This window comes from Nylanderia fulva, unplaced genomic scaffold, assembly GCF_048542155.1.
Source record: "Nylanderia fulva isolate GAGA-0341 unplaced genomic scaffold, ASM4854215v1 Scaffold252, whole genome shotgun sequence".
NCBI lineage: Eukaryota > Metazoa > Arthropoda > Insecta > Hymenoptera > Formicidae > Nylanderia > Nylanderia fulva.
Genome location: NW_028190317.1, coordinates 126,590 through 146,660, shown reverse-complemented (window position 1 = coordinate 146,660; position 20,071 = coordinate 126,590). Strand labels below are relative to the sequence as shown.

Sequence of the window (20,071 nt, the reverse complement as noted above, 5' to 3'; positions counted from 1 at the left end):
TCGTGTCACACTAAATGATAGCACATATTTATAATGTCAGAATACATAAAATAATCGATCGATTGACGTTTACATACCGTAAAACATTTATATAATTCAGAATATAGATTTGATGTTTCTTTTATAATGAAAGTAGAAATGTTTTTTTTAAATATTCTTTATTATTTTTCCCCAAAGGTTTTGTAATACAATAACATATATTTAGTGATTTTATCAATTAATGAATATTAATATTAAATATTATAATATAATATTTTCTGAAGAATATAAAATAAATAAAAATTTCGTACAAATAAAAATTATATCGAGTCAAACGCATAAAACTAAACTATTGAAAAAATAATTTATAATGAATACATAGTGAGAAAATAATTAATTATGTATAATAAAATCATAATAAAGATTCAGAATTTAAAAAATTATTGTCGCCAAAAAGTTCAAGAGAGTGATTTATATATTCTAAAAACGCCCCGGCGGTGGATACACCGGTGCCAGTGCCGCGTACGCTGCTGGTGCCGGGTATGTGGTTGCTGCCGGATATGTTGTTGGTGGCGCGTACCCTGGTGTAGCGTACCCTGGTGTAGCGTACGCTGGTGGAGCGTACCCTGGTGTAGCGTACGCTGGTGGAGCGTACGCTGGTGGGGCGTACGCTGGTGGAGCGTATACTGGTGGAGCGTGTGCTGGTGGAGCATACACCGCGTACGTCGGTGTAGGTAATGCTGTCAGAGGATATGGTGGAGCCATTGCATACATGTATGCTGGTCGCGCGCGCGTGTTACGTTTTCTTCTTTCTCTATTTACTGCCCGCCGAACCGCTTCGTTTACTTTCTGTAAAAATAAAGATTATAAGCATACTGTGTGTGTGTGTGTGTGTGTGTGTGTGTGTGTGTACATACACGCACACAAATCAAATTTATTTATGTATGAGTGTGTACATATATGTACATACATATATACAGGTTATTGTAATTGTAACAGAGCAAAATAAAAAATGTGATAAGAAAAAAAAGATGTGGACAAAAATCAGTAAATTACAATGCAAATTCTACAGATCGAATAAAAACTGTATATGTGCATGTATATATATAAACACACTGAAATGATTTTATTACAGATGTTTTACTTATTATAAATAAAAAAATATCATTTGTAAAAAACATAAAAAAAGTTAAAAAAATTTTAATATTTGCAAAATCATTATTTCTCCAAAAAATGTAGTACACACCATTTTTCTAAAGAACAATGCAATGAATAAAAGAAAATGCAAATGTTTCAGTTTTATATGAAACAATATTTGTTTCATAAAAGCTGAAACATTTGCATTTTCAATTTTTGTTTCATAAAAAACGGAAACATTTGCATTTTTTTTATGCATTGCATTATTCTTTCAAAAAATGTGTACATTTTTTGGAGAAATAATGATTTTGCAAATATAAAATTCTTTTTCAATTTTATTTATGTATTTTACAAATAATATTTTTTAATTTATAATATTTTTAAAAACTCTGAAATAAAAATTATTTCAGTGTGTTTATATATACATGCACGTATACAGTATTTATTCGATTTGTACAATTTGCATTGTAATTATAATTTACTGATTTTTGTCCATATTTATTTCTTTGCTTATCACATATTTTTTATTGTGCACTGTTACAATAACAATAGCCTGTATATATGTATGTATATATGTGTACACACACATACATAAATAAATTTTATTGTAGACTTGTTATAAAATTAGCCCTTTATACAAAGCGTATATATTCATATATTTATCAACAAAAAATTTAATTTAAAATATATATTTTTTAAAAAGAATTAGAAAAAATTATTTCAATAATTTTATGCAATAAAAATAACTGCGCGGTCAATTTTACTACAAAAATTAATTACCAACCTTTTGCATTAGTCTATTCACCGCGTCGTTCCTCGGTGGGGCTGCGTCAATCCTCGGCGGGGCTGCGTGGGCTGCGTCGTTCCTCGGCGGGGCTGCGTCAATCCTCGGCGGGGCTGCGTTGTTCCTCGGCGGGGCCGCGTCTATTCTTGGCGGGGCCGTGTCTATTCTTGGCGGGGTCGCGTCTATTCTTGGCGGGGCCGCGTCTATTCTTGGCAGGGCCGCGTCGTTTCTCGGCGATGCATTATTAGTCGATCCTCCTGAAAATTTAAAATTATTTTGGTCTAATTTGTTTTCGACAAAATAAATACTAAGACTGCGATCGGGACGAACGATCGGAATATCGTTGTTCTATATTTCACAAGAATAAACATTGAATATTTCGAAGCATTCATAGCGTTTTTTCCGATCATAGCCTAATATATATGTATATATGTATATATGTACATATGTGTGTCTGTGTATGTATTTATATATTTTGTAATATTGTCATGAAACAGGAATAATGTGTGTGAGAGAAAAAGAGAAAGAAAAAAAATAGAGAGAAAGAGAGAGAAAAAGAAAGGAATAGAGAGAAAGAGGGAGAGAGAGAGAGAGAAAGAGAGAGTATATGTGTTACAAAACATGGACACATTCTTTACCCGCGCAAAAAGAAGTCCTTATTTTTCTCTCCTTGTCCTTCTATGCTGTTTGAGACATGTATGCTAATTTAAACTATATAGTTCCATGAGTCTAGTTATGTATATATATCTATGATAATACACTTATACATGTCTATATATCGCATACAATTTGTATAAAATATTGCCGTACACACACGCACTCTCTCTCTCTCTCTCTCTCTCTCTCTTTCCTTCTTCCTTTCTCTTTCTCTCTCACACACATTGCTATTTCGTGACAATATTACAAAATACATAAATATATACAGACACATACAGGCATACATATATATACATATACATATATTAGGCTATGGTCGGACAAGACGCAATAAATGCTTCGAAATATTATGTTTATTCTTGTGAAATAAAGGACAAAGATAAAATAATCCTAAAAAAATCATAAAAATGAAAAAGTCAGGCCATGTTCAAAAGAAGGTACTCAAAAATTTAAACGATCTAATAATAAATTATCACGAAAAGTAACTGATATGTTATTCAAGGTGCCAGTTCAAAGTGAACATACGTAAAGTGTATATTATCTAAATTTAGTAATAATATATTACCATGAAAAGTAACTGTGATATTTTATTCAAGGTGCAAGTTCACATTGAATATACATACATATAAGTAAAACTGATTACAATTTGATTCTAGAAAATAAGTGCGATATGTTATTCTTAGTGCACAAAATATAATAGTCGTTTATAGAGATTTGATTTGAAATTCATACTAGCCCGTACAATGAAAAATAATTGCTCGTAATTCCAGAGTACCAATTTGTTAATGACTCAGAAAAATAACATGGCGGCCTGCTCTCAAAAAACATAATGGTTAATTAAATAACCCTTTTTTCGTTTTTTTAAAAATAAACCCGATGCCAGTTTGACGACGAAAGAGGGTGAAAGAGGACGAAAGAGGGTGAGAGAGAACAAAAGAGGGTGAAAGAGGACGAAAGAGGGTAAGAGAGGACGAAAGAGTGTGAAAGAGGTCGAAAGAGGATGAGAGAGGGCGAAAGAGGGTGAGAAAGAATGAAAGAGGGTGAGAGAGGACGAAAGAGAGTGAAAGAAGGTGAAAGAGGACGAAAGAGGGTGAAAGAGGGTGAGAAAGAATGAAAGAAGGTGAGAGAGGACGAAAGAGAGTGAAAGAGGACGAAAGAGGGTGAAAGAGGACGAAAGAGGGTGAGAGGGAATGAAAGAGGGTGAAAGAAGACGAAACAGGGTGAAAGAAGGTGAGAGAGAATGAAAAAGGGTGAGGAGAGGACGAAAGAGGGTGAGAAAGAATGAAAGAGGGTGAAAGAGGACGAAAGAGGGTAAAAGAGGACGAAAGAGAGTGAAAGAGGACAAAAGAGGGTGAGAGGGAATGAAAGAGGGTGAAAGAGGACGAAAGAGGGTGAAAGAGGGTGAGAAAGGACGAAAGAGGGTGAGGTAGGACGAAAGAGGGTGAAAGAGGACAAAAGAGGGTGAGAGAACGAAAGAAGGTGAAAGAGGACGAAAGGGGGTGAGAGGGAATGAAAGAGGGTGAAAGAGGGTGAGAGAGAATGAAAGAGGGTGAGAGAGGACGAAAGAGGGTGAAAGAGGCGAAAGATGGTGAAAGAAGACAAAAGAGGGTGAAAGAGGGCGAAAGAGGACGAAAGAGGGTGAAAGAGGACAAAAGAGGGTGAAAGAGGACGAAAGAGGGTGAAAGAGGACGAAAGAGGGTGAAAGAGGCGAAAGAGGGGTGGGAGTGGGGGTGGAGTGGGGGTGGGGGTGGGGCGGGAGGCGGGATGTGGGAGGGAAAGGGGTGGGTGGAAGTTGAGGGAGGTGTGAGTGAAAGGTGAGAAGAGATTTATATATATATATAATCCTGATGACGTCAGCGGACAGAGAAGAAGACGACGTTACTTCATTTTTCATGAAAAACGTCACTTTTTGACCACTTGTATCTCCAGAACGGCTTGACCGATTTTATTTTTTCTTGGCTCAAATTACTCGTGGCGATGCCGCCTTTCAGGTTATATTACGTGCAATTCAAAATTTTTTATATTTTAGTAGTTCTACATCCCCAAAAAATGGACTTTGATGGTGCAGGATAAGGAGACTTGTAGTGTCTTTTAAGGTCTTTTAGGGTTTGAACATGGCCGGAGACACTACCGCGTCTCCTAATATTCCGATCGTTCGAAAATTCGAAACATTATTCTATATGCCTGATACGTAATAAAAAAATATATTTCTACTTACTACTTCTTCTTGTAGCGTGCGATGATCTCTGCATCTTTGCTGCACATCTGATCCGACTGATCGACACGAGACACGAGCACGACTCAACACGATTCGCACAAGACAACGACGCGACGCAACTGGACGACCAGGACGACTGCTACAAAAACGAAACTGGACGAAACGACGAAACAAATGAGCGGCGTAAACAGCACACAAGTGCGACTATGTATGTGTACATACGTATATACGTGTGTAGGTTTGCAAGCAGCGACACGAAAACAACAGCGTGCGCGCACGTGCTTCTGGCGTTCGACTTCGATACATTTATTGAAGTTTTGAAGAATACATTTTTTGAAATTTTAAAAATCAAGGGAGAAAGATCGTATCATAATTGGATAGTACCGCTCCTGAGCGGCCGCGCTCGTCCTAGCGGCTGCAGCGCGCGCGGCAAAGGGAGAAAAGGAGGCGTTGACATACGAGAATCGGCTGAAATGCTGAGATAATTCCGAGCACTGATGTATATATATAAATATGTTCTTGTCGAAGATGTGAACTATATTTTAGAAAACGTTTATAAAATAAATAAACGTCTTTTTAATAATATAAAGAAATAAAAATAGTAGGCAGAGTAAAAAATCATTCAATATAAAAGTTTCTGATTGATTCTGTAGAAATTATAATTATGTCAAACATAATAATAATTTGATGAATAATGTTGGGACAAAAATTTTTATTATGTCACGATATAATTTGCATCAATTTTGTTTTATGTCTCGAAGTCATTTTTCAAATGTTTTAGAAAATTATTTTTTCATATTTTTTTATATTGCATGAAATTTTTTTACTCGGCATGCAATTTTTATTCCTTTACTAGAACACAACCAGCGCGCGCTACGCGCGCGCCATTTAATTTATATTTATGTATATATATATTTATATACATATATATATACATAATAAATTATATAATATATATAATAATTTAAATTATAAAATTTTAATTACGCCAAGTAATGTTTTTGACATAATCCAAATTTATGACTCAACTGTGTAAGTTATACATTATTTTCATTTTTAAAAGTGCAAGTAATATTTTTTTTTATATTTTATATATTATATAAAAAAAATCTTTTAAAAAGAGAAAAAGAGAGAAGTATTTTTTAATTATATATTATCTTTTTTCCTCCATTTCTATATACATTAATAATAAACTATTTTTAAAAAATTTTATTTTAAAACAATATACTAATTAAATGCTCTTTAATTCAAATAAAGTATTACACATATAAAAAGCTAATAAAAGCAGAAGTAATATTATGGTTATAAAAACTAATTTGTTTTAAAAATAAAAATAATATTAAAATTTTTTATATATTATCGATATATACAAAACAAGGATGATAACTATATATGTATATGTATATTCATATGCCAAATATTTTTTTATCTACATTTTACAAAATGATATTTTATGTATAAATTTATAAATAATTTATGTCTGAGACATTTTGCTCTAAAATCAAAACTAAAAGAGTTATGTGGAGTGCACGTTTAAAATGACACATCCTGTATATATATATATATATATATATTAAATTTTTAACTTCTTGAATTTGGTAATTTAAACAAAAATTAACGAGATATCAAATGTTTAATGTTTTCAATCTTTGAAATTCTGAAATAAAACTATAAATTAAAATAAGTAAAAAATTATTATAAAACATAAAAATAAAATAATATTTAAAAAATGGGTTCCTCCAGCGAAGATTTGGAAACATTACAATAAGATGTTGAAAATTTATTAAGTGATGAAGATAAATCTAAAGTCGAATTAATTGACAATGAGTAAGTAAATTACGTATTTAAAGATTAAAAAATTTCATATGAAAATTATATATTTTTCTTAAATGTAGTTAAAGCAACAAAAATTGTGTATAATTTTATTATTTATTTAGCTAGAATGCATAAATGTATTCTTGATTCGTTTTAACTACTTGAATCAATGTGGTTACACGTTCTCATGAGTAATTTTTTTATAATTTTTGACATTACGTTTTTTGCGTTCTTTAACAATTATCGTCTAACATAATTCAATTATTTATCTACGATCATAATATTAAAAATTTTTATGTTTTTTTATTAATGATTTATTTCTCTATTCATCTCTGAATTATTATTCTTAATCGTTTCTAACTTTTATAATTTATAAATTATTTAATGTCATATAATATTAAATTTCTTTTAAATAATTTTTTCTATAATTTAATAAAAATAAAACAATAAATTTAATCATATTTTTACAATAATAATATCATTACAATTATAATATAACAAAACATTTATTATACGCTGTAGAATTCTTACGAAAAGTAATTATATGGAAATACAAAGGGAACCACAAAGTATACACGAGGAAATTGAACAATTGATAAGTTCAGTCGAATTATTTACGCCAAGTAATGTTTTTGACACAATTCAAATGTATGACTCAACTGTGTAAGTTATACATTATTTTCATTTTTAAAAGTGCTAGTAATATTTTTTTTTTATATTTTATATATTAAATAAAAGAAATCTTTTAAAAAGAGAAAAAGAGAGAAGTATTTTTTAATTATATATTATCTTTTTTCCTCCATTTCTATATACATTAATAGTTTCCTCATTAAATACTTCTCTATATAATATTGCTTCTTTCTTTCATAAAATTTTAAAAGATAGCCTTCCTAGAGCGGACAGTTTTGTAAATAACAGTTTTGATATATGCAACATTCTATCAGGGAAAACAATACAAGATACCGACATAATAGTTTCATTGGACGTTGTTTCATTATTTACTAATGTTTCCGTAGATCTTGCATTAAACGGTATCAATAATAGATGGCATTTTATAGAGTCACACACAAAGATTCCCAAAAATGAATTCATAGGTATGATAAAATTTATATTAACTTCTACATTTTTCACTTTTAATAACATAACTTACAAACAAATTTATGGGACTCCTATGGGTTCCCCACTTTCTCCGATCATTGCCGATATAGTCATGCAGGACTTGGAAACATTAGTAATTAGTAATTTAAATTGCGAAATGACTTTCTATTTCCGTTATGTAGACGACATTATTTTATGCACTTCCGCTGACAATATTACATATGTTTTGAACGAATTCAACAATTATAACGATAGACTACAATTTACATTGGAAAAAGAGGATAATCGTTGTATAAGCTTTTTAGACATAATGATCAAAGTAATAGATAATAAAATTTATTTAGATTGGTATCACAAAAAGACATTCTCAGGTAGATTACTTTCATTTTTTTCAAATCATCCGACTTGTCATAAAATAGGAACAATTTATAACTTGGTAGATAGAGCTTTATTACTATCACATCCGCAATTTCACAAAAAAAATATAGAGAAAGCTATTAACATTTTGCTATCCAACGGTTATCCTCTTGATCTAATTTTCACAGAAATAAAACGCAGATTAAAAAATCTCTCAACTAAGAAATTTAACAAGCCTAATAATAACAATATAACAGATACCAATAATACTAATACTAACATTAAATATTTTGTCATACCATATATAGAATCAATATCTGAGAAAGTTGCTTCAGCAATAAGAAGACCTGACGTAGTGGTAGGATATCGTTGCATTAAAAAATTGAATGACTTCATAAAAGTTCAAAAGGACAAAAATAATTGCCCCACGAATTCTAATGTTATTTATAAATTGAATTGCAACGATTGTGACGCCACATATGTCGGACAGACAAAAAGACAGTTAGGAACGAGACTTAAAGAACATAAAAATAATATTAAATTAGACTCTGCTAGACATTCGGTTGTCACAGAACACATTCTAAACGAACAACATACATTTGACTGGGACAATATTAAAATTATGGATCACGAAAAGAACTACCATAAAAGACTAATATCTGAAATGATCCACATTAAAGAACAGAAAAATGGAATTAATTTAAATACAGACACCGAATTGTTAGACAGTAGTTATTTTGACATACTTAAAAAATTTGCTGAATTATAATTTAGAAAAAACATTGGTAATAAATAAATACATCACGCTCTCTATTTTGACATTTGGTATTCAGACTTCGCAACACACACTTGAAATATCGGGGAAAAGGACTTGTTAAAACGATAATGTAAGTTGAAAGATTTTTTAATTTTCTCTGACATTGATTTAATTCGCGTATTATATCCGTAGCATGCTCAAATGTCGCATAACTTGGCATCTCAGACCAATCGCCTTGCATATCTATTGGTCAACAGCGAAGAATCGTTTCAATTTTATATTTTAATATTTAACTAACTTTGTATTTTTAACATTTAACTTTGTATTTTACTTTAACTTATCGTCTTATTATATATATTGGAATCCATTCTATCTCTTAAATTTCCTATTCGTTTCTCTACTTTTCTTTTTGTCTTCCTATTTCTTTTTATTCTGCCACTAAGGACGTATAATTTACTATTTTCTTTATTAATGACAGTTTGCAGTCCTCTGAGCACATTTTACCAGTACTTTTTATTCGATTAAGTAATATCACGAAAAATACATTAAAAATAAAATGTACGGTAAATTCTGGCTTTTTCTATAGAATCTTTATGCATAGATAATTAATTTATTTTGGGATCACAGCTCCATTTGGTTAACCAAACGACAGAACGTAGGACGACGAAGCAACGTAATACCACTGAAAGAAGGTCTAAAGAAATGACCACGGCACAGCGGCCAGCGACAAAAAAAGTGCCGGTGTAAAAGAAAACAAGAAGGGCTGGAGGGAATCGAGCCTGGCTCAAATTAAACGTGATCCAAACTATATATCTGGCAGAATTTAAAAGTCGTTCACTAAATTAAAAATATTTTTTTCCAGAAATATTTATTTAGCAAATCGGAAATATTTTAATTTTTAATTTCAAAAATAATATCGTAGATTACTTGTATTTAATGCAAATGCAAAAACTACAGTGAATAACCTACTTTTTATTAATCCTCTTCATTCAATTCAACACAAAACTTAAGTAAGTTTTTTTATATGTAGATTAGCATTCACTGTGCGTAGTTATTTATAGATAATTTTTATTGATAATATGTATTCCATTATACAGTGCACTTGTGAATTATTATATAACACGTTAAGCTTACAGAAGTTACGTTTACACATGTGCGGAGAATGTATAAAAAAGAAGCAAAAGCTACACAAGTTTTTTATTTTGAGTTCTTCATATATTGATATTATATGTATAGAAGCAATACTTGTAAAGTTATTTATTTTAATTCTTTTATTGATAATATGTATGCATGATTACAATGCAACATACTATTATACATATATGTATTAGGGTTTAGTGTTTTTATATATATAATCTACATGTATATGCTCATACGTTCATTGTTCAATTATATTTTAACTAAATAGTTTCAATTGCTTTAAACAAATATATAATAATACTTTTTTGAGACTAATAACATAGAAATATATTTTTACATTCCTACTATCTACATATTTAATGTTTTATAATCCTTCTACTTTTTACATAACATTTATATTCATTCAAATTGTAAAAGAAAAAATAAATCAGTAAAATTAATTTTGATACTAGATTATTTAAATAATTGTCCTAAAACGGACAAATAGGCGTTTTTTTGATTACTTTTAAAAACAATATTTTATACAATTACAACTTCTGTAACATTATTATGTTGCAATTGCATCTAATAATATTATAAAACTGAGTCTGTTGCATTGAAATTTTCGTAATTTTTCAAGATTAATTTCTTGGAATATTACAAAAAGAGGGCCCTCCCGTTTCCCTTAAGAGCTCCACAATATTTTTGTATCTCAAAATGTCTCAAATGTTTACTTATATTCCTGTCTTTTTAATTGAAAAAAATATTAAAATTAATTCTATATAGCAATGACAGATAGTTTGTAAGTAAAATATTAGTGATTTTAAATAATTTATATAATTTTTTTATAAAAGGATTACATATATTATACTTGACACTAGTAATATCTTGTGAATACACATTTCATAAATAACACAAGCGCAGAGAAGTAAATTGCATTAGATGTATCGTTTCAATCTAATAGCTCTTCTATCAGAAATCTTTATCTTAACTACGATTTTATTTAAATAGCATAATTAGATTTTCGCTCTCTCTCTCTCTCTCTCTCTCTTTCTTTCTTTTCAAGAGACGCGGTAGTGTCTCCGGCCATGTTCAAACCCTAAAAGACCTTAAAAAAGACACTACAAGTCTCTTATCCTGCACCATCAAAGTCCATCTTTTGGGGGTGTAGAACTACTAAAATATAAAAAATTTTAAATTGCACGTAATATAACCTAAAAGGCGGCATCGCCAAGAGTAATTTGAGCCAAGAAGAAATAAAATCGTCAAGCCGTTCTGGAGATACAAGCGGTCAAAAAGTGACGTTTTTTATGAAAAATGAAGTAACGTCGTCTTCTTCTTCTCTGTCCGCGTCCGCTGACGTCATCAGGATTATATATATATATAATATGTCTTTCACCCTCTTTCACCCTGTTTCGTCTTCTTTCACCCTCTTTCATTCTCTCTCACCCTCTTTCGTCCTCTTTCACTCTCTTTCGTCCTCTCTAACCCTCTTTCATTCTTTCTCACCCTCTTTCACTCTCTTTTGTCCTCTTTCACCCTCTTTCGTCCTCTTTCACCTTCTTAATGATGAATTCCTAATTGCTTACACAAATTGCTTACATTGTATGTATGTATGTACCATCTCACATAATGCATATCTTAAAATATGATGTTAAAATAATGTAGATTAAATATATTTTTTATAATATTGCATATCGATGTTTCTTGTATGCTGCCTGTAAACAATTAAGAATATATATAAACAATGTTGTACTGTACTATTTTGAAAATTAAATCTCACATATGTCAGAGCATTGTGAAATAAGTGAAATATTTGCTAGAAAGAATTGATGGTGTTTCTCTGCAATAGCAATTCTGCAATAACTATCGTGTAACTACCATATGAATAAATGTTTGCAAGCATTATTTCTTGACTGTTTATGAAACTGTTCAGAGAACCTGAATTATTATATCTTGATTGTTTGCATATTCGATGAATGATAATGGCTATTTAAAAGAAGAATTTCTTTATTTACTTTTGGAGTGTCATAATAATCGTTTTTTGAACATATGGTGTCGTCAAAATAGCTAGGGTATAAATGTACTATACTTAATTTTGTACTGTCGCTGTACTAACCGATCTACACTTAATTGCTTATACATATGTACCAGTGCATTTTACCACAAATCACAAGTAATGTATACATCAGAGTGTCAATGTACTCTTATGTATACAATAAAATTTTTATTCTTTTTTGCTGTCGTCAAAATAGTAGACTGACATATATATATATATATATATATATATAACTTGTATTTATCAGAATTGTTAATAGAAATTCTTTCTTGAAAATATATATTGTGATATTCACGATATATATACGCATCGATAACGAATTAATTTCATAATTTTGTTAACATGTCCTGAAAAGAAACCATTACACAAATATAAATTTTTGTACTTTTATATTAAATAAAAAATTAATTGTAAAAGCTTATAATTTACTACATCGTTACTAGAGATCCTTCTTGAAAATATATATTGTGATTCATGATATATATGCATCGATACAACATATTAATTTCGTAAATTTGTTAACATGTCCTGAAAAGAACCATTATACAAATTAATTTATGTATTTTTAAAGTATATTAAATAAGAAATAATATATAAGCTTAAATTTATTAGAATCTTTATTAGAAATCATTCTTTGAAATATATATATTGTATTTTATATATATATACATTAGTACATATTATTTTCTATATTTTCTTAATATGTCCTGAAAAGAACCAGTATACAAATTAATTTATGTATTTTTAAAATATATTAAATAGGAATTAATATATAAAGCTTATATTAACTAGAATCTTTATTAGAAATCATTCTTTGAAATATATATATTGTATTTTATATATATATTATTAGTACATATTAATTTCTATATTTTCTTAATATGTCCTGAAATGTATCATTATACAAATAAATTTATATATATAAACAATATATATTAAAAGGTACATGTGAGGACAGTTCCTTTATATATCCAAAGACAGTTTTCGGGACGCCCTGAAAACTGCCATTAGATACATAATTTTTTTCAGGACAGTCCTGAAAAGCAACAAAAGTCCTGGAAACTGCCATTGTGTCGCACACAATGTCCCGAAAACTACCTCTGCACATATATATATATATATATATATATATAACTTGTATTTATCAGAATTGTTAATAGAAATTCTTTCTTGAAAATATATATTGTGATATTCACGATATATATACGCATCGATAACGAATTAATGTCATAATTTTGTTAACATGTCCTGAAAAGAACCATTACACAAATATAAATTTTTGTACTTTTATATTAAATAAAAAATTAATTGTAAAGCTTATAAATTTATTACATCGTTACTAGAGATCCTTTCTTGAAAATATATATTGTGATTCATGATATATATGCATCGATACAACATATTAATTTCGTAAATTTGTTAACATGTCCTGAAAAGAACCATTATACAAATTAATTTATGTATTTTTAAAGTATATTAAATAAGAAATAATATATAAAGCTTAAATTTATTAGAATCTTTATTAGAAATCATTCTTTGAAATATATATATTGTATTTTATATATATATACATTAGTACATATTAATTTCTATATTTTCTTAATATGTCCTGAAAAGAACCAGTATACAAATTAATTTATGTATTTTTAAAGTATATTAAATAGGAATCAATATATAAAGCTTATATTAACTAGAATCTTTATTAGAAATCATTCTTTGAAATATATATATTGTATTTTATATATATATTCATTAGTACATATTAATTTCTATATTTTCTTAATATGTCCTGAAATGTACCATTATACAAATAAATTTATATATATAAACAATATATATTAAAAGGTACATTTGAGGACAGTTCCTTTATATGTCCAAAGACAGTTTTCGGGACGCCCTGAAAACTGCCATTAGATACATAATTTTTTTCAGGACAGTCCTGAAAAGCAACAAAAGTCCTGGAAACTGCCATTGTGTCGCACACAATGTCCCGAAAACTACCTCTGCACATATATATATATATATATATATATGTCAGTCTACTATTTTGACGACAGCAAAAAAGAATAAAAATTTTATTGTATACATAAGAGTACATTGACACTCTGATGTATACATTACTTGTGATTTGTGGTAAAATGCACTGGTACATATGTATAAGCAATTAAGTGTAGATCGGTTAGTACAGCGACAGTACAAAATTAAGTATAGTACATTTATACCCTAGCTATTTTGACGACACCATATGTTCAAAAAACGATTATTATGACACTCCAAAAGTAATTAAAGAAATTCTTCTTTTAAATAGCCATTATCATTCATCGAATATGCAAACAATCAAGATATAATAATTCAGGTTTCTCTGAACAGTTTCATAAACAGTCAAGAAATAATGCTTGCAAACATTTATTCATATGGTAGTTACACGATAGTTATTGCAGAATTGCTATTGCAGAGAAACACCATCAATTCTTTCTAGCAAATATTTCACTTATTTCACAATGCTCTGACATATGTGAGATTTAATTTTCAAAATAGTACAGTACAACATTGTTTATATATATTCTTAATTGTTTACAGGCAGCATACAAGAAACATCGATATGCAATATTATAAAAATATATTTTAATCTACATTATTTTAACATAATGTTTTAAGATATGCATTATGTGAGATGGTACATACATACATACAATGTAAGCAATTTGTGTAAGCAATTAGGAATTCATCATTAAGAAGGTGAAAGAGGACGAAAGAGGGTGAAAGAGGACAAAAGAGAGTGAAAGAGGGTGAGAAAGAATGAAAGAGGGTTAGAGAGGACGAAAGAGAGTGAAAGAGGATGAAAGAGGGTGAGAGAGAATGAAAGAGGGTGAAAGAAGACGAAACAGGGTGAAAGAGGGTGAAAGACATATTATATATATATATATAATCCTGATGACGTCAGCGGACGTGGACAGAGAAGAAGAAGACGACGTTACTTCATTTTTCATAAAAAACGTCACTTTTTGACCGCTTGTATCTCCAGAACGGCTTGACCGATTTTATTTCTTCTTGGCTCAAATTACTCTTGGCGATGCCGCCTTTCAGGTTATATTACGTGAAATTTAAAATTTTTTATATTTTAGTAGTTCTACACCCCCAAAAGATGGACTTTGATGGTGCAGGATAAGAGACTTGTAGTGTCTTTTTTAAGGTCTTTTAGGGTTTGAACATGGCCGGAGACACTACCGCGTCTCCTGAAAAGAAAGAAAGAGAGAGAGAGAGAGAGAGAGAGAAAATATAATTATGATATTTAAAATAAAATCGTAGTTAAGATAAAGATTTCTGATAGAAGAGATATTAGATGAAAACGATACATCTAATGCAATTTACTTCTCTGCGCTTGTGTTATTTATGAAATGTGTATTCACAAGATATTACTAGTTGTCAAGTATAATATATGTAATCCTTTTATAAAAAAATTATATAAATTATTTAAAATCACTATATTTTACTTACAAACTATCTGTCATTGCTATATAGAATTAATTTTAATATTTTTTTTCAATTAAAAAGACAGGAATATAAGTAAACATTTGAGACATTTTGAGATACAAAAATATTGTGGAGCTCTTAAGGAAACGGGAGGGCCCTCTTTTTGTAATATTCCAAGAAATTAATCTTGAAAAATTACGAAAATTTCAATGCAACAGACTCAGTTTTATATATATTATAATCATGAAAAAATTAATGTTACCCGAGTTGATTTGTTATTTTTTTGTTCCCCAGCCTATTGCCGTTTTGGCCCCCCCCTTTTTTTGTTCCCCTTTTTTCCCGTTTTTTTTCTCATTGTGTAATGTTATTAAAAAAAGAAGGAAAAACAAAATAGGGATAGGAAGGAAGGGGGGAAAATAATCAGGGGGGAGCCAAAAAAGGGGAACAAAAGGGGGGGGGGAAACAAGGGGGAAAAAAAGTAAAAAAAAGGGGAAAAAGGGAAAGGATGAGCAAACAGGGGGAAAAAAAAAAAAACAAACCAACAGAAGGGGGATAGGATTTGCCTTTATCATAATACATATTATAAAAGAATATAAATACTTACAATATGCTCAAAAATTAATGAAAAAATCCCAAAAACAAACTTGTGTACTTTTTTCTTTCTTTTTTAACATGCTCGCATGTAACAACGGGGGGAAAGGGGGGAGAAAAACACAAGGGGGACTGGGGGTCAGGGAAACAAAACAAAAAAAAAAAAAAAACAAAACGGACGGGGACTCTACAAAAAAAACTAAAAGGGGGAGGGGGGGGAAAAAAAAAAATAGGGACACGATTGGGGGGGGGGCTAAAAAGAACACGGAGGGGGGGGGAAAAAAAAAAATTCCGAATGGGCAAAAACAGGGGGGGGGGAAAAAAAAACATTAGGGACGCATGGGGCCCGATAAAAGGGGGCCACGTTTAATTTGATCAACGGATCGATAAATAAGACTTATTTTTATACAGGAAATTTTTTTGTTAGATGGCAGCTGTGAAGTGGTAATTTCTTTTTGAAATTCTTTCAATATTGTATTACGTTCTTCTTCCGTCCAACGTCTTCGTTTTGTTATACCAAATGGAGATGCTACAAAATAAATTAACTATCTATGAATCAGAATAAATATTTCTATATAAAAAGCAATAATTTACCTAAATTTTATTTAAATGTATTTTTATTTAAATTACTAGTAGAATAAAATTACTTTAAAATTCTCTTCAGAGTACTGACAAACTTTCATTAATAAGAAAATATTAAAATTATAACGTCATAATTATAAGAATAAAAAGAAATAGAAATGCAAAAATAAAATAATATAAATAATATAAAATAATATAAAATAATATAAAAAATACAAATAATATAAATAAATATATAACTAAATTAAGCTAATGTGTGTGGAACCTTTATCAGTTATCATTATTATTTTTTAATTAAATATTGTTATTATGTACATTAAAATTCTATCAAAAAATGCATTATAAATAAAAGCTTAATATATTAATATACTTTGACATAGTCACATGAAAATATAATACTAAATAATATTTAAAAGAAAATCCACTCTGACTTGATAAGTTTATAAAAACTGAATACAATATGTGAAAATGAGAAAATAAACTTACTACTGCCACGTTTCTTTATCTTTGGGGAATAAGTTTCGTCAGAATCATTGTCATTATTCACTATAGTATGGTTTTGATGCACGATTTTCTTTTTTACAGATTTTTGTTGTTCATCTGTTACGCTAAGAAATTTCGGTAATTTCCTTTCTGTTCGTAATAAAGAAGGCTTACGTGAACTTATCATACATGTTTCGGCATCGTTTTCCGATTCTGCACTCAAAGTATCTTTGTTTGTTTCTTGCATCTCTTCCTCTTCTGTTAATAATAACACAATATTATGATAATTATTATATATGTATATATATATGTAACCAATTCTTGAAACTAAGGGCTAATATATGCTACAACCGCGGACGTCGATGCATAAAAATTGAGTAAAGCAGAATGAACACAATAATGAAACGTATTCTCAATTTGAATCCATTTCAATGAATATATCATATTCATACTTTGATTTAATAGGTTCCAAACGTAACGTTTCATTGTTGCATTCATTATTACTACTTTTATTTCTACACAGACATCCATGATCGTGGCACACATTAGCCTTAATTTCATAAGTTTTGGTTTATACGGACTTTTGTCTGATTTTTTCTTCTAATTAAATAGATATATTAAGAATGCAGAAAAGTTTAAAAAAGGAATACAATAATTAATATATTTTATACAAAAATTAATATATAAAAAGTACTTGTGGCATATATATAATAAGATAAATAGTGTATATACCTGAATCACTATTATTAGATAGCTGTTGCTCATTTTCACCTAATGCTGCTTCAAGAAATTTCGTCATACGAACTATCTCTACAGCTGCTATTGACTGTCAATAATGGCGTTTATGAATTTTCTCGTGATGTCCCATAAAGTTCGCCAAATCATCCACTTCATTGTCAGATAAATTTAACGTAATGCATGTTGTAGCAATATGTTTACGTAATTCAGTACCTCTTAAAGAATGTGGTATTTGTGCATCACATTTTTTAGAAAAATATCGCATAAGGATACACGCTCTTAAATATTTGAAATGACGTTTGGTACTACTAGGTATGCCAAACACATACGGATTTTTCTCAGGAACATTTGCATCCTTTCGCTGGTTCAAAATTAGTTCAACACATTAAACTAATACCATGTCTAAAATCACAGGCACTGTACGTCCCAATTTTCCACGAATTAAGAATCTTACGTATTTATCAGCAACCTATATACAAAAGTTATATATGGATTATTATTTTGCATCATATACCATATTGTGTGTAATTTAATTATAATATTTGTAAACAAATAATATTTATACATAATATTTATAAATAAATTTATCATATTTAATACTTTGTGTAACATCATCTTTCCTCAAAACTGGGAATAAAAATTTTCTTACTGTCTCAATTGCACATTCATGAATTCTGCCCATCAAAGCACGTCCTAAAACTTGTACATTTCTGCCTTTCGATTTTCCTACACATTCTTTAAAATGATGCCTGATATTATTTTTAGTGAACCATCCTTTACACTTTGCGCAACTTATAAAATCTTGTACTGTTTTGCAACTATTTTTGGCAGGCCTTCGACAAACAATTAATTCTCCCGTATTTAAGAAAATAATAAAAGAGCTTTATTATTATATAATAAAGAGCGGTATGGATATAGAAGAGGAAACCAATTCGGCGTCTTCTTCGACGGATACCGCACCCTCGGATTATGAAGAGGAAGTGTCTCTCGTAGAACTTTCTATATGTCCAGATCTTCCAGAAAGATTAGTGAACTCGCAGATATATATACCTGCGAGTTCACTAATCTTTCAGGACGATCTGGACGTTATGCAGAATGTCGAGGTCGAAACAAGCGAAAAGCTTGACGAGCCAAGTAAGTCATTTTTATTAAATTTTTTTATTCGGCTCGACAATTTTTGATAAATCTTGTAGCGTAGACTTTGGATTGTTGGTATGATTTCTATCAATTTCTTGAATCCTTCCTCTCCGTTATAAATTTTTTATGAAAATATTGATAAATCGATCTGTAGTACTGTAGTTAGATATTTGTAAAACGAACGACAATTGATCTGACAAAAATTCTTATTATCGCATAATAATTATGTTTAATGAACGGAAATTTCTCATGTCTTATATGCATAATAATTTAATGGATTATTAAAATATATATTTTTTAAATAATATACCTTTATAGAATGAATAAATCTTTAAATAAATCCTTAAATATATAGTAAGTTATATAATATAAAGGAATACGAAGGATAATATCGTGAGAAATGCAAGATTTGAAATCCATGTATTATATTTTTATGCAGAAAAAAATGCTCTTTGTTTTCAAGAATTAATGTCATCGTATCGTCAAAAAATCCATGCTAAAATCTTCATAGACATTATTTTAACAGAAGAATTTTAATAAAATAATATCTTTGCCATATAACAAATTTTTTAATTATTTTGTTTTATTTTATTTTATTAATTATTATTTTTTATTTTATATTTTCGAGTTTGTCAATTAATTTTTTTACATTATATTTTTATTGGTAAGAGCAGTCGCCCGGAAAGTGAAAGACGCGCGTTCGATTCCTGCTTCAGCGACCTTTTCGGACCTATATTTTTCTCGCCTATTATTCTCCAAGTGCAAGTGTTATGCGAGTTCGAGATTAATTTATATATGGAACTTAGTAATTTTAAACCAAGAGATATAGTTCCGAGGAATTAATTTTTCGCGTTTGGGCTCTATTGGCCGATTTAAAAATTCATGTGTTATTATTATTAATAATATTGAGAGCCGATATATATTTCTTATTTATTTCTATACTCATTTGAAAGAATTAATAATGAGTTTCTTCAATTATATTATATTAAAATATAATAATATTGTTTTTTTGTATAAATTATAAATGTATTATTTTTAAATTAAAGTATTATTAATTTTTATGTTAATTTGTCATCAGTTGTAATT

The 20,071-nt window shown here is 29.4% G+C and overlaps 2 protein-coding genes and 1 long non-coding RNA gene across 3 annotated transcripts; all 3 read right to left on the bottom strand.

Annotated features, from left to right (window-relative positions):
* Window positions 1-210: 210 nt before the first annotated feature.
* On the bottom strand, window positions 211-4,922 carry LOC114934914 (uncharacterized). The gene is made up of 3 exons (XM_029307625.2): window positions 4,776-4,922; window positions 1,901-2,157; window positions 211-828 (listed from the first exon to the last, which is right to left on the bottom strand). The coding sequence occupies exons 1-3, from the start codon at window positions 4,807-4,809 to the stop codon at window positions 460-462; spliced, it is 660 nt and encodes a 219-aa protein (XP_029163458.1). The 5' UTR covers window positions 4,810-4,922; the 3' UTR covers window positions 211-459.
* Window positions 4,923-16,374: 11,452 nt separating this feature from the next.
* Window positions 16,375-17,935, bottom strand: LOC114941249 (uncharacterized). The gene is made up of 3 exons (XM_029316176.2): window positions 17,843-17,935; window positions 17,114-17,368; window positions 16,375-16,574 (listed from the first exon to the last, which is right to left on the bottom strand). Exons 1-3 carry the CDS (start codon window positions 17,907-17,909, stop codon window positions 16,375-16,377), a joined length of 522 nt encoding a protein of 173 aa, XP_029172009.2. The 5' UTR covers window positions 17,910-17,935.
* A 118-nt stretch (window positions 17,936-18,053) lies between these two features.
* LOC146722939 (uncharacterized) lies at window positions 18,054-18,710 on the bottom strand. The gene is made up of 2 exons (XR_014924853.1): window positions 18,498-18,710; window positions 18,054-18,317 (listed from the first exon to the last, which is right to left on the bottom strand). It is a non-coding gene; the product is annotated as an uncharacterized LOC146722939 (long non-coding RNA).
* Between the last annotated feature and the right edge of the window lie 1,361 nt (window positions 18,711-20,071).

Bases quoted from the DNA above. Each gene is read 5' to 3' on its own strand.
- LOC114941249 (XM_029316176.2), bottom strand. From the start codon at position 17,909: ATGACGAAATTTCTTGAAGCAGCATTAGGTGAAAATGAGCAACAGCTA. The intron at 17,369-17,842 runs GTATATACACTA...TATTATTAACAG, and splicing joins ATCTAATAATAGTGATTCAG to AAGAGGAAGAGATGCAAGAA. The intron at 16,575-17,113 runs GTAAGTTTATTT...TTTATTTTGTAG, and splicing joins GATAAAGAAACGTGGCAGTA to CATCTCCATTTGGTATAACA.
- LOC114934914 (XM_029307625.2), bottom strand. From the start codon at position 4,809: ATGCAGAGATCATCGCACGCTACAAGAAGAAGTA. The intron at 2,158-4,775 runs GTAAGTAGAAAT...TTAAATTTTCAG, and splicing joins GCACGCTACAAGAAGAAGTA to GAGGATCGACTAATAATGCA. The intron at 829-1,900 runs GTTGGTAATTAA...TTATTTTTACAG, and splicing joins TGAATAGACTAATGCAAAAG to AAAGTAAACGAAGCGGTTCG.